We start from the raw sequence: 23,525 nt of genomic DNA on the forward strand, positions 1-23,525 counted from the left end.
TAAAATTATCCAACTGGGCATCATCATTGGCAGAACTACTGTGGTTGCAGGGAATTATGCTTCTACGGGGCCCGGGCTGTCTCCAGGACCTGCCACTCCCCCTAACCTAGTCACATTGCACTGCATCTAGTGAAGAGCCCTCCCTTTCAGCAGCCCCTGCACCAGCTGTCCGCCTGATAGGGGAAGAAGAGCTTGGCCTGCCATTCTCGGGCATAGTTCCCAGGGGTGTTCTCTGATGACTTGTGCCTCCAGATTTACATTGGACATTACTGGCTTTACTTCAAGCTCCTTGTCCAGCCTGGATCCTCCCTCTACCGACTTTAGCTTGGATCCTCGGGCCTCATTCACTGGCACCTTACAGCTGAGCCCCAGGTTGGTTGGAGCAAAAACCTGTGAGTGCCCGAGAAGTCCTGTACCCACCTCCTTGGTATGTGACCTCTATGACCCCTACTTTTGTGTGTGTGACACCCTCTATATACTCACTGTGTTAGGGATGGTCAACCATCAATGTTTTTAAATCGATGGTAGTAGTTTTACCATTTGATGGCGGCAGTCCAATGTTTTATACATTACAGTAAACATTTGATGGTGTTACAATGGCTGTACTGGGTACTGCTCCCAGTCCCTAAGCGCAAAAATTTTTTGGGGCAGATGTGCAAATCGAATAAATAGTTTTTGCGGTACTTGTTTCCTAGCACTGCGCCCACGATTCAGTCGTATGGCAATTTATGCATTGTATCTCATCGCATGCCATATAGCCGCATGCGATGCGATGCAATGCGATTTAAGCACCCTATACGATTTTTAATTGTATAAGCACCCTAATGGGTGCTTACAATGTTAAATGCACCCCCACGCCACCCCCACTAGCACTGCCAACCTGAGGCGTGGCGAGCGCAGCGAGCCCGCTTAGGGCGGCAGTACGCGTCCTCCGACCTTTTCATACCCCCACTATCCACGTCGGCGTGGAGTTGATTTTATATAGTGATTTTATATAGCGAGCGTAGCATATTACTTTACATGTATTCCGAGTCCCCTCGGTGGCTCGCTGCGCTCGTCAACACTATCTAAAATCAACTCCACGCTGACGTGGATGGTGGGGGTATGAAATGGTCAGAGGACGCGTACCGCTGCGCTCGTCACGCTTCGGGTTGGCGTTGATAGTGGGGGTGGCGTGGGGGTGCTTTTAACATTGTAAGCACCCCTTACGGTGCTTATACAATTAATAATCTTATAGGGGGCCCATTTAACATTGAAAACACCCATTAGGGTGCTTATACAATTTTAAATCGTATACCATTGTATATGGCATACAATGGCATACAATGCAATGGTATATGATTTAAAATTGTATAACATCGGCTGCCATCGCGTAACATCGCATCGCATACCATTGTATGGCTTATGGTATACGATGCGATGAGCGCCGTGCTAGGAAACAAGTACCGTTTTTGCTATTGTTTTGATAGGGTGGTTTTTGCTATTATATGTGTGTGTGTGTGTGTGCGTGAGACACACTACCTCCCTAGTCCCCTCCATTTATGATACACTGTACACCCTCTACCTCTGTGTGTGTGTGTGTGTGTTTGTGCACCAAATCCTGTACCCCCTACCCCCATGTATGACACAGTGTACACCCCCTACCCCTGCGTGTGTGCTAACTGAGTACCCCAGTACCCGTGTATGACTGTGTACATAGGTGCCGATTTATGTTTTTGCTGGTGGGTGCTCAAGCCAAAAATATAGGGGAGTGGCTTCATGTGAAAGGGGCGTGACCACAAAATAATTCAGCACAGTTGTCTCCAATATTCAAATTATGGCAACAGTGCCAAATACATAAATGCCCCCACAGTGCAGGTACATAAATGCCCCCACAGTACCTGTGCCAGCGACGAGGGAGGGATAGTGCAGTGGGACACGGACGGGTGGGCCGCTGCTGAGCGGGTGGGTGCTCATCAACTTCCGTGGGTGCTCGGGCCCTCAAGCACCCACAGAATCGGCACCTATGACTGTGTACAACCCAATGTACGATACTGTGTACATCCCCTAATCCTGAATGGTTTAGCACCCTCTAAACCCTGTGTGTGGGTGTTTTGACACCTTGTACCTCCACTGCACCCCTGTGTGTTATCCAGTACCCCCATTCTCCCCTATTTGTAGATGGGGGGCACTTTCAAAGTGTTGTTATGGGGACCACAAAGTTCTAATTATGTCCCCCTCCCAAGCATTAATAAAACATTTTTTTAACTACATACCTGACATGTTCATTGCCAGGGGTTACATGCTTAATGCTGGGGGTTATATACTAGTTGCCAGAGGGGGGGGGGGGGGGGTTACATGCTTGTTGCCAGGGGGCTGCAGCAGCACAGCCTGCTAGTGCTCCCTGAATCCGTGTTTCTGGGTAGCGCTATACGTGCTGCGCTCCCCTGATACATGCTAGAGGTCGAGTAGGACCTCTGGTGTCTGTTCCCTAGAAGGCCTTGGCCATTTTTGGAGGTATGTTTTTGTCTACATGGAATCTGCAGAGACCCTGTGCCCCCTGGCATCAGCTCCCGCTACGGCTTGGCCTACGGCGGTGTTTTTACCTATTTGGGGTATCAGCATGCACTTGTAGCATCCTTATAGCAGATACAGGCCTGGAAGAGATGCTTTACTGTGATCCCAACCTGCCTTTGCCTATTTAGAACAGCCCCATTCTGCCTTTCTTGTCACCAGGCTCAATGTGTCCAGAGACGGCCCTAGCCTAAATGACGCCCTAGGCAAGATTTTGGCTGGTGCCCATAGGCGAATCTAGGGGGTGGTCCGGGGGTGCACAGGACCACCCATTAGCCCATTTTGTAGCTAAGGGATGGGGCTTTCTAACGAGCCCAGCCCCGTGTCTCTAGCCCCCTGGGAACCGGAGATACGACCAGGCAAAGTTGGAACATTTTCCCTATAGGATAACATGGGACCCGCTAATTCCGACCCCCACCCAGTTCAACGGCTGCCAGTTCCCCCTTCGGCATCACTGAAGCTCGAGGTTGATCTCAGTCGAACCCAAATTGCTGGGCCTTCAATCTGATACCAGGCTGGATCCATATGGGTTAATTGGTTCCAGGGATATTGAGGTTAAACCGTTTTTTTTTTTTTCATTTCTTAAATGTAATTTCATGACTGTTTATGTTCTTTGAGGGAAGATTTCTCTGTAACCAAACAGCCCAGTTTCATGGGACCAAAATCATTCGAAGCCAACTCAAAAGTTCTTCAATATGATACTGGTCTCATGTAAATGGGTCAGCTGGTTCTGAAGATCTAGCTGGTTGGTTAAAGGGGGGTAGGGAGAGGGAAGTGGTTGTCTCTCCCCCTCACACCAGAAAATGCAGGGACTAACTAGGCTGGTGTATAAGGTGTCAGCCTGGGAATGTCCCTGCATGATCCTGGGACCATATTCCCGGGTAAATCCCTGAATTTTCTGTTGTAAAAGGGGTATTATTTCAAACAGCCGTGACCTGCAGTGCTCTGAATACAGCCGGGAAGCCCCCTGCTCTCTGCCCAGCTGTCAATGACTGTCACCCCTGCAGCTTCCACTCCAATTCTTCTTCCCGCTTTCACCTCAGCCCCCCCCCCCCCCCCCTTTTAATCATGTGGTGCCGGCGCCCGGCGTGCTCCCCCGACATCACGCACAACAACAGCACGCACAATATTTCAAATGTCCACTCGGATAGAGGGGACACCAGGAGGGGAGTGTCAGCGTGCTCTGCGCTGCGCTCTGCTCCTCTCCCCATAGAAGCAGCTGCACTGCTCTCCACCTCTCCCTGCAGCAGCAGTGAAGGCTCATATAAAAATTTACAGTAAGTGGCACTTTTGGGGGCATTGCTTAAGGGACGCTACAAGTAGCGGTATGTGGGGGCATTATGCATAATTTGTGGCTTAATGTGTAAGGGGCATTATGGTGTGCAGCATCATGTGTAAGCGGCATTATGTGTGCTGCATCATGTGTAAGGGACATTATGTGTGCAGCATCATGTGTAATGGGTACTATGGTGCGCGGCATCATGTGTAATGGGTACTATGGTGTGTGGCATCATGTGTAATGGGTACTATGGTGTGTGGCATCATGTGTAATGGGTACTATGGTGTGCGGCATCATGTGTAATGGGTACTATGGTGTGCGGCATCATGTGTAATGGGTACTATGGTGTGTGGCATCATGTGTAATGGGTACTATGGTGTGTGGCATCATGTGTAATGGGTACTATGGTGTGCGGCATCATGTGTAATGGGTACTATGGTGTGCGGCATCATGTGTAATGGGTACTATGGTGCCATCAAGCAAGAACCCCCTAGCAATGAGCACGTAGGTAAGCAACACTTATGTGGCAAATATGTAATGGGCATAACGGTTTGTTATATAGTATGTAATGGGCATCATGATGTGTGGCACAATGTGTAAACGGCATTACGGCGTGTGGCTTTATGTGTAATGGGTATAACAGAGTTTGCTAAAATGTGTTATGGGCATTACTGTGTATGGTCTAAAGTGTAACACCACACCCCTTTTTGTGATGCCATGCCTCCTTCACACGAGGCCACACCCCTTTTTGGCGCGCGGCTGCGCCGCGCTAAGGTCCCCCTACTGTTATGTCTAGATTTGGGACCACCCATTACCATAATTCTAGATTCGCCTATGCTGGTGCCCCCTAGCACCGCCACTAGTTCCGCCTCTGACCCTGCTCCCCTTTCCCAGCACCATCAACCCTCATCATAGCAGTCATCATTTTGGTGCTCCTACCCGCAATATTTTAAATAGAAACAGTGCACACATTTGGTGCGCAGCCCAAACAGGGTTGTGTTCTTACTGGGAAGGGGCATGGCCATACAATTTTACCACCAATTCAAATGATGCCACACAGTAGTGCAACTTTATTCACATTATATCATGCGATGGTGTCCCTTATTCACGTTACATTACACTGTAGTACCACTTTACCTTATATACATTACTCCTCACATTATACCCTTAGGAAATAATCCTGAGAAAATATTGTATTTTAACCACCTCCATGGCCACACTGCAACCCAGCACAAAGCAGTGTGTGCTGGGCAGAGGAGAAGAGCTGCAGCTGCTGCTGTCACTTAAGGGGACGGGGCCCAGGGCCCCCACTGGGCCCTCCCATCAGACTTTGGCCTGGGTAATTTGTACCCCCTACCCCTTTCTCTCGGCACCCCTGATAATACCAAACAGTAATGCCCCTTACACATGACACACATTATTAATGTCCTTATAACCATAATGCCCCTTACACATTATGCCAACCTTTATTAATGCCCTTCATACACATAATGACACACATAATGCCCCTTACACATATGTTGCACATTATTAATGCCCTTATACACACACATGACACACATGACACACATAATGCCCCTTACACATATGTTGCACATTATTAATGCATTTATACATGACACACATAATGCCCCTTACACTTGTTGCACATTATTAACGCCCATATACACATGACACACATAATGCCCATTACACATATGTTGCACATTATTAATGCCCTTATACACATGACACACATAATGCCTGTTACACATATGTCGCACATTATTAATGCATTTATACATGACACACATAATGCCCCTTACACATATGCCGAACACTATTGAACAACCCACCCACCCGCAGACAGCACTCGCACAGCCGCTAACACTGTGACCTCTGCCTCTGCTTGGGTACAGATGTTTCCTCATACATCTTGCCTCAATAGGCCATGCAGCTCCTGGACAGTTCTGCTAACGTGGGGTGCCTTTTTTGCTGAAAATTCATCTTATTTGCATTGTTATGACCAGCACACACAAGGAGCTTCCAATGATTAAAATGATATGCAGCATGCCTATATTCTGTGTGCGACTGTGGCTGTACCTGCATACGGACTGCTATGTTACAGTGATTTCCATGAATACACTATTTCTTATGCAGATACAGCCTCACTCACACACAGAATATAGGCATATCATTTTAATCAGCAGAAGCTGCTGATGCCCCTAGGCATTCCAAATGCCCTAGGCAATTGCCTAGTTTCCCTATGCCTAAGGCCGGCCCTTAATGTGTCCATCATATGACTCATTTTGCATTCGCGTCCATTTCTTTTCTGGGCGTGTTCAATTCGAAATGCGTGTTTAATGTGCACCTAAATGATGGCACGCTATGCAACCACTCTGGTACACTTAATGGCAGTGCCAACCTTGCTTCTGCTGGTTTTTTTTTTTGCTGCTATACACATTTGAACCCTGAAACCTTCCCTTCTGCTTCACTAATATTTTCATTCATCTTCCCTTGATCCAATATTATTATTATTATCATCCTTTTTGCACTCTCACCTTGTACAGGCAGAGGGAGCACTGTGAGCATGAATGGATCATAGTAGCTGTACATGCCCTGCTTCCAGATAACCAGCATGGTATTCCCAGAGGACAATACTTCAGACACTGGCTCATGTCGGCTGCAGCCGTAATGTCTAGAAGAGAAGAGCAGAAATTCCAAATATGAGCATTGTTATTTCATGGCAAATAGCAGATATCCCACTTATCCCATCACTAAGGTATGTCAGCTGTCAGTGGGTAGGTGTCTATATTCTCACTCTGTGCCACCTCCAGCCCATCTCTAAGCTTTGCTGTATCTGCATTCAGGTGAAAGCCACCAGCCTGCTACCTATCGCTGCTCTCAGGGGGTAGGCATCTACTCACTATGGGCCTGATTCAGACCTGTTTGCTAGGCAGCGTCTATTCACTTAAAACAGAGAATCGGGCGCAAATAAAAATAATTTGTTATAGAGTATTATGATGATCCCTCTTTTCCTTTGTGGAATTTTAGTCAGTATTACTCTATAACAGCGATTGTGTGACTGTTATCCTAAAAAATTTATTTATAAACCAATAAAAAACTATAACATTTTTATCCACACAGCAGCTCCCAACTAGTTCCCTGGAACTCTATTTAGAAAACAATGAATCAAACAAAGAGAATATATATATATATATATATATATATATATATATATATATATATATATATATATATAATATATATAATATATATATATATATATAATCATTTAATGGTCGGTCACCATTAAATGATTTTTCCTCTCTTCGTGGATAAATGTAAGTACTCTATATACTTACTTTTATCCTGGCCGGAGATGGCCGAAATGGGAGCGGGGGCACTGTCATCATTTGACGCCAGCCACCAGCCCCAAGCAGGTATGGACACACCTGTGTTTGCAGCGGTACTCCCAGCGTTTCTAGGGACGCGCCCATAATACGCTGGGCATTCCCCTGCCCGCCCTCTTCCCGCCTACTATTGAGAGAACACTCTGGGGGTTTGCACATGCGCATACCCCCAAAGATTGCCCGGGGTAGCAGATCCAGAGATGGCCCTGAATCGCCCCCTATGTGCCAACTCCTGCCCATCTCTAAGCTTTGCCGTGTTTCCATTCATGTGTAAGGTTTCACAAACCCTTTCTTCTGCCATCTTCCTTTTCTATTTCTTATCATATGTGTCCCCTAACGCGGCACGTTTTATGTTTATGTTTTAATGTGGGCTAGGTAAAATGAGGGAGATGGCTAGACTAATGAGGGAGAGAGGGAGATTGCTGCTATTTCAGGGATTCTCCTGCAGAATGCAGGAGGGTAGGCAACTATGCTCTCTGTGTTTCTGACATTACTTTCATTGTCTATGGCAGTTTATTTGCGCAACATCCGGATTTTTAGAAATGTGCGTTTTGGAAAAAGTAATAGCACAAATCCTGCTGACTCATGTAGTCAATCCACGTCCCACGGTCCCTACAGACCTTCTAACATGACCTTTCTGCAATGTGTCAAAATGTTCTCACTTCATTTACTATTGCATACAGTATACCTGTACTTAATTTATTAGAAGAGTTCTTGGTTTAATTAATACCAAATAATTCATTCAACATACAGTAGGTAACTTAATGGTAAATTAAGTGAGATGTGTGTGTGTGGGGGGGGGGGGGGGGGGGGGGGACACTGTGTGCCAGATGGATGTGGATATTGCAGAGCTCCTACACTAAATTAATTCACACTTTTTAATTAACAGTACTGCAGACTTGCAGCCACTTTAGTGCATTTTTATTGTTACGGTCACTTGTTACAATGCGCCCAGTCTCTACCCTTTGACGTATACTGCTGCAGTGCCACAGTAGGAGATATGTTCCCTGCTGAACCAGAAATCTGCTCTGTGCGGCCAGACTTCCGCCGTGTGACATTTCGGTGCGGGGTGAAGCTGCAATGTGTTTTGCAGACAGCAGAGGGAGCAAGAGTATCAGCTTGATATCTTTCTTATTTGTACACCAAGAATGACATAAGTCAGAGAATACTGCAATGCTACAATCACATATTGCTATTGCTTTTATTAAAGCTGTAACCTTGTACCATTGTTGTGATGCATATTATTATGAAAGATGAAAGGACATATTGTAAAGGGGATTCTATATACTGTACAGTATGATCACGCACTAAATGATTCACCTGTCGCCTTGGGTACCAGAGGCAAGCATGTTGATTTGTCCACAAAACAAAACTAATATACTTCAGAATAAAATAAGGCAACAATCTGCTTGGTTACATAAAGGTTTTCTTTTTTTGTCTTTTTTTTAAAAAACTGCTAAGAATGGCCCTGCTTCTGCTGCGTACACCAATGTTCTCATGTGTGCACACATATTTTAGGTGGCACATGAATTTGCAAGCAGTATGGAAGCAGGTGCAGGGTTAGTTGGGGTTATTCTGGTTGATTTGCAAGGCGAATCAAAAGGTTGACAACATAGGTCGACCGGGACACCATCTGAATGTGCTACGTCCCCTCAGATGGATCGCTGCGCTCATCATGGTTTGGGAACCGTTATTATATAAATCTATGCCCACTTGGATTGTGAAGGAATTACAAGCCCGTTTAAAAACAAAAATCATGAAAAACGCATGTTGACTTTTTAAATGTCGGCATTTTGACCATGTTGGCATTTTGAACATGTCGGTATTTTGACTGTCTGCCAATGATTGTTGGTATTTTGTTTTGAATCATATAGTTTTATTGAAAATATAGTGAAGAGATACAAAATCAAATATATAAGTCACAAAATCAACATATGGGTCACTGGAAGAAGTAGTACAAATAAACATGTCAATAGGACCCAAAAGAGAAGAATATATTTCCAATAGAAAAGTGGGGTGGGGAGCGGAAGAGGGAAAGGGCAATAGGGTGGAATGGGTGAAAGAATAAGGAAATGGGACCGCATGGCTGAGTCATGCAGGGTGGAAGAGAGGAGGTAAATATAAAACTGTATGAGACATAAATTTGAATGGAAGGCTAGGATGAGTGGGGAGAAAAACAAAAACGAGGTAGAGACAAGGCGAGTCGGGAAGATGAAAATAAGGAAATAGAAGAATAAAACTTTGCCACTGTGTTATTTTGGAGACTGGTGAGATCTTCCATTTTGGAAACAAACCAGATTCAGTTGAGTCATACATGATAAGATGGGGTGGGGTGGGGTGGGTTCTGTTTCCAGGCTTTAGCGACCTGAAGTTTAGCAGCACCCAGGAGCATCGAGGCTGGGGTTAGAGAGGGACAGTCAAGAAACAATGATTTTATGATAGACTGGACCATTTCCCGAAATCACCTAATAAGTGAACAGAACCTCCAAATCAGGTAAAAAGATCCCACTAGGCCACACAACTGCCAGAAAAGTATGGAAACAGATGGGTACATTGTTTGTAGATGAGTTGGGACTAGATACCAAAGGGTATAAAGTTTGTATGAGGTCTCTTTAACAGCTATGCTAATAGAGCACTTAGAGATATTCATACTTATAGTATCCCATGTATCGTCTCCCAGAGAAGTCTCTTGTTGTAGTGCCTGGATCTATTGTATTGCAGCCCATGGTACTCCGGGAAGGGGGTTTATGTTTGCACCCTGATAAGGTCTTAAAAGACATTCTAAGTAAGTAGGGCATTTTTCCCTTACCACTGTCGACGCGAGCACATTAACCCAAAGCTGTGGGGATTTAACCCAGGACCTACGAACTATCGCATCAGTTTTCTGCTGGAGGAAGATTATAAATTAATAGCTTTGGGCATTAAAGCTTGAGGCTAATTTATAAGTCAATAAGTCCCGTGGCCAATTGAGTATGTTTCTTGGAGTAAGTTTCCAATTGTATCTACTCCATCTAGGAGGAGATTTAACAAACATGCCATTAACCAATCAATCATTTATCTAGCATGTTCTCCAAAATTATAGCCAGAGTCTAATTGCAATTGCAATTGCAAAAATAAAGCAATTTCGTGAGCTTTCAAAGTGAGAATAGAACGGTTTAATTGCGAGATAATACCCCTGTCCATCGGTCGAGAGATACAAAGGCTTTGAATTGCCATGGGATCTCTAAGAGAGCTATGGTTAGAAAGAGAAGAGGTAACAAAGCTCCGAATTAGGAGCCGAGGTACTGATAAAAGAGAGAGTGGGATAGAAGATGTTTGTCCTGGAGATCTGCAAAAGGTGCATTGGGTAAATCCACTATGGCCATGTCTAAAGCAGGTTATACCTTCTGTGGACCAAACAGAAGCCATGTGCGATTATTGACTGGGAGGAAAAGGGGGGTGATGCTATAGAGGGGTCTTGGGAGAGGTCTATGTGGATAGGGAGAACTTAACGGTAAGTGAGTCCAAGACCGTGAGAGTAAGAGCCACCATGGGTACAGACAGGGCTGAGGATGGTCTGTTTTGGCGAAGAAGCCAGTGAAGGTCGGAGACAGAGGGTACATTATCTAGGTCGGATTCCAAGTCAACCCATCTCTTAGCATCCCTGGAGGAATGCCAAGCGACTAATTGACTGAGCCTGGACACATGGTAATATTTAGAGAGTAAAGGAATGCCCATGAGTGGGCTCCTGCACAGGTCCTCTCTGCGAACACAAGGTTTCCTATTGTTCTAAACAAACTTACAATAGGAGATTTGCAATGAAGCAAGAACACCCCATGGGACAGCAATAGGAATGGAAGGTACAGAAGTTGTGGGAGTATGGACATTTTAATAATGATTATGCGGCCTCTCCAAGAGATAAAACATTTAAGCCAATGGACGAGATCCCTTTCAATTGCCTGAAAGAGAGGAGGGTATTTGGATTTATATAAACCAGCATAAGACTTTGTAAGGGAAAATTAAGTTGGAGAAGATCCAAATTTGGCTTAGAGATATGTATGGGGAGCGCTTCAGATGTATCATGATTAATCCTATAGCCCGATAAGTGACCGTAAAGGGAACATTCCTGGAAGAGGGGTTGTCAGTATTTTTACTGTCGGTGAATTGGCTGTATCGCAGTCATTGAAATGGCCAAAGACTCGACATAGTACAGGGGATGGGTGTTCTGATCATATGGTAAAGTGTAAATATGACATAGGAAATGGCATGATGAATGGAGGCGCGCAGGAAGCCACAGACTGAGAATGACATAGTGGAAGGAGTAGAATCTCTTTCAGCGATCTGTCAGACTCATGCAGGAAAGCCGTGGTATCAAACACATCTCTATATGAAACGAAGCTCCTGTATCATAAAAGTTCAGTCATTGCAAGTAGCAGAACAGAAAACAAATTTGGATAACTGAGTCTGATTCTATATTATATAATTTTGGTGCCTATTTATTAAAAATTGCACTTACACTAAATATTAACATTCCTTATTGCCTCAACTTGAACTTTTGAACTTGTACACACCCAAATTCAAAGAGTACATCCAAATTCAAAGTGTGGCCACATACTGCATGGGGGGAGGTAGGGCGGCATTTTTCCTTAGGAAGATTTTCGGGGCATGATCATTTTCTTCCCTGGCTCCACCAAGAGAGATCCTTCTTTTCAGAAGCGCCATCTTCCAGATGACATTCGGGAAGATGGCGCTAGTGGATTAGAGAGCACAGTCTAAGATTGCATAGTGTGGTGCCGTGTTCCCGAAAAATGTCACTTAGAAGATGCCGCGGAGACACATTTGCCAAAGTTAGGTAAGTATACTTGATGTGTGTAGACAAGGGCCCCACGCTAAAAAGCCCATGCCTCGGTGATTAGTACCCAGGCATGGGTACACCGCAGCAGCAATGAATACAGACTCTGGTGATAGGTAATCCTGGAGATGATTAAAAAGTAAAGAGATAGCTAAGCAAAAGTGTAATGCCGCCGGAGATTTATCAAGCCTACTAAAAAGTCTAAATTTTGCCCATGAAACCCAATTAGACTCTGGCTATAATTTTGGAGAACATGCTAGATAAATGTTTGATTGGTTAATGGCATGTTTGTTAAATCTCCTCCTAGATGGAGTAGATACAATTGGAAACTTACTCCAAGAAACATACTCAATTGGCCACGGGACTTATTGACTTATAAATTAGCCTCAAGCTTTAATGCCCAAAGCTATTCATTTATAATCTTCCTCCAGCAGAAAACTGATGCGATAGTTCGTAGGTCCTGGGTTAAATCCCCACAGCTTTGGGTTAATGTGCTCGCGTCAACAGTGGTAAGGGAAAAATGCCCTACTTACTGAGAATGTCTTTTAAGACCTTATCAGGGTGCAAACATAAACCCCCTTCCCGGATTACCATGGGTTGCAATACAATAGATCAAGGCACTACAACAAGCCCGCATTAAACCCTGTGGCTAAATAAATATGCACCTAATAATTCATGGTCCCTGACACAATGGATTTTTGTGTGACAGAGTGGTACTGAAAACAGTGTTCTCTGGTACACAATTCCTGGCGCTCTACAGTTCTAATTGGTTTTGAAGTTAAATTAAATACAAATATAGAGATTATTAGCAAAATTTGCTACAGCTGCTGCAGTAACTCCTGTGGGCCCGTCAGACCCACAAAAAGAAAAGACTAAACACAAAAAGGGTTGGAGTAAAGTGCGCTGCTGTTTAAATGGTTTTAGTAACTGTAACACATTGGCTGTCCGAAGAGGAATGAATTATGGACACACTGTTGCTTTTAGAAAATATTTATCACAAATAAAAAATATATATATATATAAAACATACAAATAAATGCACAGCATATACAAAACAAGACAATTTTAAAATAAAGAGAATGGGATCCCAATCAATTAATTAATGATAGCTTTGATGTAGTATCAGTAGTAATTTCTTTACTGAGAAGATTAGTATTCTCCTGCCAATTGATGGAGGTTAAATATAGGTAATCAGGTAATGAAACAAAGTTCCAGTTTAAGCAAAGTGGTGTAGCTTAGAAAGCTAGTTGGTAACTTTATAATAGATAGTCACAATTTAGATGGTATGCTCACCCATATGGTAGACCTCAATACCCTGGATGTATTTGCGGGGAGAGGAAGGTGGTGTACACTAGCTGATGTCTGGCAGCTCAGATGGACGGAGAGCTGCACTTCAGCTAGAATGTATAGAAGCACCTTGCAATAAGCTGGAATGGATTTAGCCCGGTGGAAGGTGGTCCCACTGCAGAGGTCTCCGTCCCCTTGGTGTAATCTGGGGAGCGGGACAGGGTGCAGCTGCTGATGTCCAGCGGCTCAGAATAGGGAAAACCTGCGCTTCAGCAGGAAGAAAAGTGGGTGCCTGTCAGGTATCTGGTTGCGGTGTACCTCGAAGAGTTCAATCCCCTTGATGTAGCTTGGGGAGAGGGACGGGGTGCAATCGCTGATGTCCGGCGGCTTCAGGAAAGGTGAAAGTCGCGCTTCAGCGAGATTGTGGTGTGCACCTGTCCTAGTGCGCGGCAGTGCTTGTATGCAGTCGGGCAGCGTAGGGCGGCTAATTGCCGGCTGCTGGAGAAGGCTCACGCTTGTACAGGGAGGCAGGAAAGAAGGTTGGTGTTAGATGATGGGATCACCGTCTCAGGTGAATGAATTGCGTCAACGCGTTTCGTTCCGTAGTCTGGCTGGAACTTTATCAAGACGAGTAACTGTGTCTACTGAGCAAGCTTTATTTATAAGGCTGTGGTAAATTGATTAATCAATTGATTGGTTCAATAATTCAAATAACCTGTGTTAAATTAAACTTTGTGTTCTCACAATATAAAACGAGTAGTTTTCCTTTATATACATTTAGATTTAACAAAGCACAGTGCATCCAATAAGAGCTTCAATCAGAATTCATGCATATATATGCACATAAATAATCCTATACATTTGAGCATCTAAGAGTAAAATCAAAAAACAATGAAGAGAATTTGGTTTTCTTTTTGTTTTTTTTAAAAATAGATGAATAAATAGATAGACCAGATCAGTGTGCGCTCAGTGTGACATCAATATTATACTGGAGATAATCACATTGAGCAGACATAATAAACTGCATTAAAACACGCTTCAATAAGCATATAGGAGATGTATAAACTTATGCTGGAATACTCCACATATAAGTATATCAATAGAAAATATGTACAATATGATGATTTTAAGCAAAAATAGAGGGATATACACGCAAATATATCTAGATCGTATGTATATGCGCATCTAAATATTACCATCTCCACACACAGATATACGTGTATACAAAGCGCGCACACATATATATAATCAGAAAAATATATAATAACAGTAAATGTTTGAGTGATCACTATATATAAGATAGAGAGAGATCAAAATATTAATTTGTGTCCTAAAACAGTACTTCAAGTGTAATCAAATCCACTAACGGGTAGGTACACTACTGGTTGTTCTTATTATATTGGTATCATAATTATACATAAAAAGAGATTTATATATACAGACAATTCTTATATATAATTGATAGTATCCAAGAGAGAGTCACTAGAGAGTATTAATATTTATATATTTTGTCCACATATGGACAGTGTATTTATTCCATCTATTTGTATAGCTAATTACTGCATAGTTTTTTTATATATATACAAATATACGATTCACAGAGATTTTTCTTTTTGTTGTTTATTTTAATTATTTTCATGAATTATTAGAGACTGAGTAAGAATAGCTTCAATCAAATTTTCATAAATTCCTACCATACTTATTTTTGGGGTTCCAAAAAATTGTTATTATATTCAATAAATCAATTACTATGTATATATATATGAAGAGTAACAGGGAAAAGGAGAAGAGAGCATATGTATATATAAACAAATCCCACATATATATGTATATAAGGGGATATAAAAAATCAAATAAATATAAAAATAAATATAAATATATATAGAGGTCAATATCTCTCATGGGGTGGGGGGAGAACGGTCTGCAAATCCGGGATGTCACAATAAATTGCGCATGCCGGATAGATCGCTGTCACTTCAACCCATGAGAGATTTAATATATCTTAGTCTAATATAATTTTAGTCTAGGCATGAAAAGTCAAGAGCTTCATTTAATCCTTGGGGATTCAACGTATCTAATTTAAATATCCAAGATGATTCTGCCAAACATAATTTTCTGAATCGGTCGCCCCCTCTTTTTGTGTTCTGGATTTGTTCAATTCCGGTCACTGTTAGACCACTAGGGTCACCTTCATGTTTCATCAGGAAATGACGGGGAACACTATGGTTATGTAATTTTTTGAGAATGTTGTTCCTGTGTTCTCTAAATCTACTTTTTAGACTTCTGATTGTTCGTCCCACGTACTGGAGTTTGCACGGACACTCCAGCATGTAGACACAATAAGTTGTTTCACAGTTAATAAACTTATTTTGGACTCTATATCTTTTATTCTCACGCATAATTATTTTATTTTTTTTTAAGATCACCACTATCTACAGCGCCTTGGGACGGCCATGGGGACCAGATTTGCGCCTAGTTTCGCGAACCTCTATATGGGCCGCCTAGAGGAACAACTTATATGGGGCGGCCCGTATAGAGAGAATCTGGTCCTCTATGGCCGTTTCATCGACGATTTGTTTATTATTTGGGAAGGGGGACACGAGTTGGCACTTGCTTTTGTTAATTTCCTTAACCTTAACACGTTTAATTTAAAATTCACTCACACCTTTAGTTACACATCGGTCAACTTTCTGGATATCGCATTCTCCACCTCCAATGGCTCTCTAGTTTCTACTAATTATATCAAACCAGTAGGAACTAACAACTACCTACATTTTACCAGTGGACACTATAAACCCTGGATAAAAAATATCCCTAAAAATCAATTATTGCGAATTCGCCGAAATTGTTCACTTGATTTAGAATATAAAAAACAGTCAGAAATAATGATAAAAAATTTTGAGAGAAGAGGATATCCTAAGGAGATCCTGCAGGATGCCTTAACACAGGTAGACAAAGTCAAAAGAATTAGTCTTCTGGAGCCTAAAGAACATACTCCAGAAGACAATCAATCAGTTAATCAAATTGCATTTATTTCTAAATTTAACAATAAATCTCAACAAATAAAGAAAATCATCTTAGAAAACTTTAAATTACTTTCTCATGACAAGATTTTAAAAAGTGTATTAACCAAGCCTAAGATTACATTCAGAAGGAATAGAAACCTTAAAGACCATATAGCCCCCAGTTTACTTCCCTCAATCAGTAATGCAATAACTACCTGGATCCCCCCTAAGCCAATTGGTAATTTCAAATGTAATAAAAAAATTTGTCTAACATGCCAATATATGTCCAATAAAACGAAAACTGTAACCTCTACCCATAATAAACAAATTTTCCCAATAAAACAGTTTATTAACTGTGAAACAACTTATTGTGTCTACGTGCTGGAGTGTCCGTGCAAACTCCAGTACGTGGGACGAACAATCAGAAGTCTAAAAAGTAGATTTAGAGAACACAGGAACAACATTCTCAAAAAATTACATAACCATAGTGTTCCCCGTCATTTCCTGATGAAACATGAAGGTGACCCTAGTGGTCTAACAGTGACCGGAATTGAACAAATCCAGAACACAAAAAGAGGGGGCGACCGATTCAGAAAATTATGTTTGGCAGAATCATCTTGGATATTTAAATTAGATACGTTGAATCCCCAAGGATTAAATGAAGCTCTTGACTTTTCATGCCTAGACTAAAATTATATTAGACTAAGATATATTAAATCTCTCATGGGTTGAAGTGACAGCGATCTATCCGGCATGCGCAATTTATTGTGACATCCCGGATTTGCAGACCGTTCTCCCCCCACCCCATGAGAGATATTGACCTCTATATATATTTATATTTATTTTTATATTTATTTGATTTTTTATATCCCCTTATATACATATATATGTGGGATTTGTTTATATATACATATGCTCTCTTCTCCTTTTCCCTGTTACTCTTCATATATATATACATAGTAATTGATTTATTGAATATAATAACAATTTTTTGGAACCCCAAAAATAAGTATGGTAGGAATTTATGAAAATTTGATTGAAGCTATTCTTACTCAGTCTCTAATAATTCATGAAAATAATTAAAATAAACAACAAAAAGAAAAATCTCTGTGAATCGTATATTTGTATATATATAAAAAAACTATGCAGTAATTAGCTATACAAATAGATGGAATAAATACACTGTCCATATGTGGACAAAATATATGAATATTAATACTCTCTAGTGACTCTCTCTTGGATACTATCAATTATATATAAGAATTGTCTGTATATATAAATCTCTTTTTATGTATAATTATGATACCAATATAATAAGAACAACCAGTAGTGTACCTACCCGTTAGTGGATTTGATTACACTTGAAGTACTGTTTTAGGACACAAATTAATATTTTGATCTCTCTCTATCTTATATATAGTGATCACTCAAACATTTACTGTTATTATATATTTTTCTGATTATATATATGTGTGCGCGCTTTGTATACACGTATATCTGTGTGTGGAGATGGTAATATTTAGATGCGCATATACATACGATCTAGATATATTTGCGTGTATATCCCTCTATTTTTGCTTAAAATCATCATATTGTACATATTTTCTATTGATATACTTATATGTGGAGTATTCCAGCATAAGTTTATACATCTCCTATATGCTTATTGAAGCGTGTTTTAATGCAGTTTATTATGTCTGCTCAATGTGATTATCTCCAGTATAATATTGATGTCACACTGAGCGCACACTGATCTGGTCTATCTATTTATTCATCTATTTTTAAAAAAAACAAAAAGAAAACCAAATTCTCTTCATTGTTTTTTGATTTTACTCTTAGATGCTCAAATGTATAGGATTATTTATGCGCATATATATGCATGAATTCTGATTAAAGCTCTTATTGGATGCACTGTGCTTTGTTAAATCTAAATGTATATAAAGGAAAACTACTCGTTTTATATTGTGAGAACACAAAGTTTAATTTAACACAGGTTATTTGAATTATTGAACCAATCAATTGATTAATCAATTTACCACAGCCTTATAAATAAAGCTTGCTCAGTAGACACAGTTACTCGTCTTGATAAAGTTCCAGCCAGACTACGGAACGAAACGCGTTGACGCAATTCATTCACCTGAGACGGTGATCCCATCATCTAACACCAACCTTCTTTCCTGCCTCCCTGTACAAGCGTGAGCCTTCTCCAGCAGCCGGCAATTAGCCGCCCTACGCTGCCCGACTGCATACAAGCACTGCCGCGCACTAGGACAGGTGCACACCACAATCTCGCTGAAGCGCGACTTTCACCTTTCCTGAAGCCGCCGGACATCAGCGATTGCACCCCGTCCCTCTCCCCAAGCTACATCAAGGGGATTGAACTCTTCGAGGTACACCGCAACCAGATACCTGACAGGCACCCACTTTTCTTCCTGCTGAAGCCCGGCTTTTCCCTATTCTGAGCCGCTGGACATCAGCAGCTGCACCCTGTCCCGCTCCCCAGATTACACCAAGGGGACGGAGACCTCTGCAGTGGGACCACCTTCCACCGGGCTAAATCCATTCCAGCTTACTGCAAGGTGCTTCTATACATTCTAGCTGAAGTGCAGCTCTCCGTCCATCTGAGCTGCCGGACATCAGCTAGTGTACACCACCTTCCTCTCCCCGCAAATACATCCAGGGGATTGAGGTCTACCATATGGGTGAGCATACCATCTAAATTGTGACTATCTATTATAAAGTTACCAACTAGCTTTCTAAGCTACACCACTTTGCTTAAACTGGAACTTTGTTTCATTATCTGATTACCTATATTTAACCTCCATCAATTGGCAGGAGAATACTAATCTTCTCAGTAAAGAAATTACTACTGATACTACATCAAAGCTATCATTAATTAATTGATTGGGATCCCATTCTCTTTATTTTAAAATTGTCTTGTTTTGTATATGCTGTGTATTTATTTGTATGTTTTATATATATATATTTTTTATTTGTGATAAATATTTTCTAAAAGCAACAGTGTGTCCATAATTCATTCCTCTTCGGACAGCCAATGTGTTACAGTTACTAAAATCATTTAAACAGCAGCGCACTTTACTCCAACCCTTTTTGTGTATGGTCCCTGACACAGACAAATGTACCATAAAGGCATAAGGGCTCCACAATTCAAGGGGCCTTCAAGCAGAGGCAAGATGGGCCAGGGGATATCTACTCCCCAGGTTGGTGCTCTCAGATTTTCTTGGGAGGCAAGTAGAGAATGCTGCCCAGCCACTCTGATAGTGAGTAACTCACACTGGGCAGTATGTACTAAACTGAAAATGTGGTACAAACCCCGTTATAGGGTTTTTTTTACCTGCAGGGGCTTCGCTGCAGGGGGTTATGTCAGCTAGAGTTGGCGTAACCCCATAGAAGCCTCTGGGCTACAGCCTTCTACCGGACAGTGAACGGCTATCAGCATGCTGATTTGTGGATGTTCGCAGCCCTAGTGAACAGGTAAACGCCCCCCGGCCGAATGCCCGCACCCTTGTCAAGCTAATCCCCTCACTAGCATGCAAGGGGTTGCGTATGCTAACTTCCTCTCCTCGCTGCCCTCCAAATTCGGGGCAGGTGCTGACTTCATGTGACGTCAGATGCTCGCCCCAAATGGAGGGGAATGCCCATCCATTTTTATGGGCATGCCCGCTGCCTGCCCCTTTCCTTCCCCTCACAGAACGGATGCTACTCACTGAAGACTTTCCGCACAGGGGGTTTGCACATTTGCTATTCATGCATGTGCAGAAACCCACAATCGGCCGGCGGACCCATTTCAAGCATGCTATGAGCCGGCCTGAATCCCCTAACCCCCTAAGAGCCATTCACTGTATGGAAGCACATAGAGATATGGTGCAGGACCGCTGGGGCCACTACCCACCCCACTGTATGAAGGGGTAGGTAGTGGCCCCAGTGCCCAGAGCCTACAATGCTGTTCAGATTACCCTGCTATTGGGCCCAGTTATTTCCATGTAATAAGTTCACTCATTCATAGACCAACGATATGTTCCTACACTTATGAGATTTACATTTATGTTTCTTGTGAATGGTGCCTGCTCTAGGTCCCTGACTGACAGTTTCCATATCACGGGTTGCTGAGTGATGCCATTTTCCTTTTTCTACATGTCTTCCAGCACCAATGTAATTTGTAGGACTTTCTAAGTATTTCATGAATCCAACCAAAAATAACTACCAGTATGTCTAACCTTAAATGGAGATGCAGTACATTCACTAAATAGCATCTTTTAAGATCATTTTCTATAAACAAAAACTCCCTTTACAAGCAAGTAGTAATCAACACATTTTCCTCTTTCCATACAGCTGAAAAGACCCCATACACTGTATATCTCAGAAAGAATGTCTCACTAAGTGGGCCATTTCGGGGGTTAGCCTCAAATATTAAATACCGCTAGCATGTATGATGGAGGGACCGCAGCAGGAATCTCGGAAACCTGTTGCGATCCCTCTTGTCCCGCACACAGTTGCATCCCTCATAGGTTTTTATGGGGGATCATGGGCGGATTCAGGGGGGAACACTCGGGCACGTACCACCCTCATTTCTGACATACTGTAGCTCATTTTGTATCAGGGGACTGGGGCTTTCCAATGAGCCTGGTCCCGCGTCGCTAACCCCCGGGATCTGGAGATATCGCGGGAAACCTGGAACGTTTTCCCCATAGGATAACATGGGATCCGCTAATTCCGACCCCCACCCAATTCCGACGGCTGCCCGTTTCCCCCCACCCAGCATCACATAACATCACAGAAGCTTGTGATCCAAGACCAAAATCGCTGGGCCTTCAATCTGATACCAGGCTGGTCCATATGAGTCAATTGGTTCCGGAGATATTGCGGGTAAACCGATTTTTTTATTTTTGAAATGTAATTTCATGGCTGTTCATGTTCTTTGAGGGCAGATTTCTCTGGAACCAAATGGCCCAATTTCATGGGACCCAAATCATTCGAAGCCCACTCAAAAGATAATGGGTCAGTTGGTTCCCAAGATATAGCCGGTTAAATCATATAGCCGGTTAAAGGGGTGAGGGGGTGGTTTTCTCTACCCCTTACACCTGTCATTTTCTCCTGGATCCACCCCTGTGGGGGATGCAATGCTGTCTAATGTACCAATATCCATAATATATACAGTACTGTAAAAGTCTCTTACTTGGGATTCATGCACCATAGCAAGATAGATGGTTAGGGTAGGCTGCTAGATGATTAGGGTAGGCTGTGGGCTACAGCACAAAGAAGACTGTCAGTGGAGAGCTGTGGGATGCTCGCATTACTATGGCACTACTGCTGTGGCTGTCTCAGACTGTGCAGGACTGTGGGATGCAAGCACTATTGTGGCACTACTGTGGGGTGCAGCATTGTGAGGCACTGTGTTCTTAAATGTAGGCACCATGGTAAATAAACTAAAAAGGTAAAAAATGTTGTTCATTTGGGGCCAGTGTGCCACCATTAAAAAGAACAAGAAAAAATGTATGTGTTGCTGCCAGAAAGAAAAAAACTTACCTTTACCCAGAAGCCCACTGATGATGAGGAGACCACTCAGTGTACTAAAGTGACACAACATTATGGGCAGCATTCAATACTGCTGGTGAGCTGTGACAGCGAGCAGTGCTGCCTGCTCGCTGTCACAGTTCGCAGGGTCAGTATTCAACTGGCCTCCTCCATACGCCGATTCCCCCTCGCTCCAAAAACAGTGAGACTCGTGGCTAAATGCAGCGGGCTCCCTGCATTAGCCGCGAGCCTTGCTGTTTGGGGGAATCCTTGCTGTCCTGTGACAGTGAGGATTCTCCCGGAACATTGAATAGGGTGAGCGGCCTGCGCGGGGGTTGAACAGCGAGGACCGCTTGTTTTCTGCGATCAGTACCGTTTAACCCCCTCACCAGCCGCATTGAATACACCCCTGTGACATCTGATCAGCCTAATTGATACAGTGACCATCAACAGAATGAAAGAAGACAGTCCCTCATACTAGTGGGAAGAGAAAAAGGATATTTTAGTCTCTTCTACAAAGTAGCTTTGCTTTACTTTAGCTACTCACCCTGCAGGAGAAATACAGTATTACTTTTTTTATTTGCTCCTACAGTATTATTAATAGAGATGTGCACCGGACACTTTTTCGCGTTTTGGGTTTTGGGTTTTGGGTTCTGATTACCTTCAGGTTTTGGGTTCTAATGGGTTTTGCCAAAACACCCCCTAAAGGTTTTGGGTTTTGGGTTTTGGGTTCTGATTTTTTTGAAAAAAGCATAAAAATGGTTAACATTGCATAATTTAGGTGTTTTTTTGCTCCTATGCTATTATTAACCCCATCAGCTTTCTTCTCCACTCATTTACAGTCTATTCTGAAGACCTCACACCTCACAATATTGTTTTTAGGCCAAAATGTTGCACCGAGGTAGCTGGATGACTATGATAAGCAAGACAAATGGGCGGCACAAACACGTGGCCCATCTAGGAGTGGCACTGCAGTGGCAGATAGAAAAACTAGGCCCCAAAGAGCACATTATTCAAAAGAAAAAAAGAGGTGCAAGATGGAATTGTCCAAGGGCCCTCCCACCCAAACTAGGCCCCAAAGAGCACATCATTCAAAAGACAAAAAAGAGGTGCAAGATGGAATTGTCCTACGGCACTCCCACCCAAACTAGGCCCCAAAGAGCACATTATTCAAAAGACAAAAAAGAGGTGCAAGATGGAAGTGTCCAAGGGCACTCCCACCCAAACTAGGCCCCAAAGAGCACATTATTCAAAAGACAAAAAAGAGGTGCAAGATGGAAGTGTCCAAGGGCACTCCCACCCAAACTAGGCCCCAAAGAGCACATTATTCAAAAGACAAAAAAGAGGTGCAAGATGGAAGTGTCCAAGGGCACTCCCACCCAAACTAGGCCCCAAAGAGCACATTATTCAAAAGACAAAAAAGAGGTGCAAGATGGAAGTGTCCAAGGGCACTCCCACCCAAACTAGGCCCCAAAGAGCACATTATTCAAAAGATAAAAAAGAGGTGCAAGATGGAAGTGTCCAAGGGCACTCCCACCCAAACTAGGCCCCAAAGAGCACATTATTCAAAAGACAAAAAAGAGGTGCAAGATGGAATTGTCCTACGGCACTCCCACCCAAACTAGGCCCCAAAGAGCACATTA

The 23,525-nt window shown here is 42.7% G+C and overlaps 1 protein-coding gene across 2 annotated transcripts in view; it reads right to left on the reverse strand.

The window, feature by feature from the left end:
- Positions 1-23,525, reverse strand: part of TMPRSS6 (transmembrane serine protease 6) — a 95,536-nt gene that overhangs the window by 30,896 nt on the left and 41,115 nt on the right. For both annotated transcript variants that reach the window (XM_083156357.1, XM_083156356.1), the window contains one exon: positions 6,373-6,509. In XM_083156357.1, coding sequence (XP_083012483.1) covers positions 6,373-6,509 — 137 coding nt within the window. The remainder of the gene's footprint in view (positions 1-6,372; positions 6,510-23,525) is intronic.

The sequence above is a fragment of the Crinia signifera genome, chromosome 8 (genome assembly GCF_055691185.1).
Source record: "Crinia signifera chromosome 8, ASM5569118v1, whole genome shotgun sequence".
Lineage (NCBI taxonomy): Eukaryota > Metazoa > Chordata > Amphibia > Anura > Myobatrachidae > Crinia > Crinia signifera.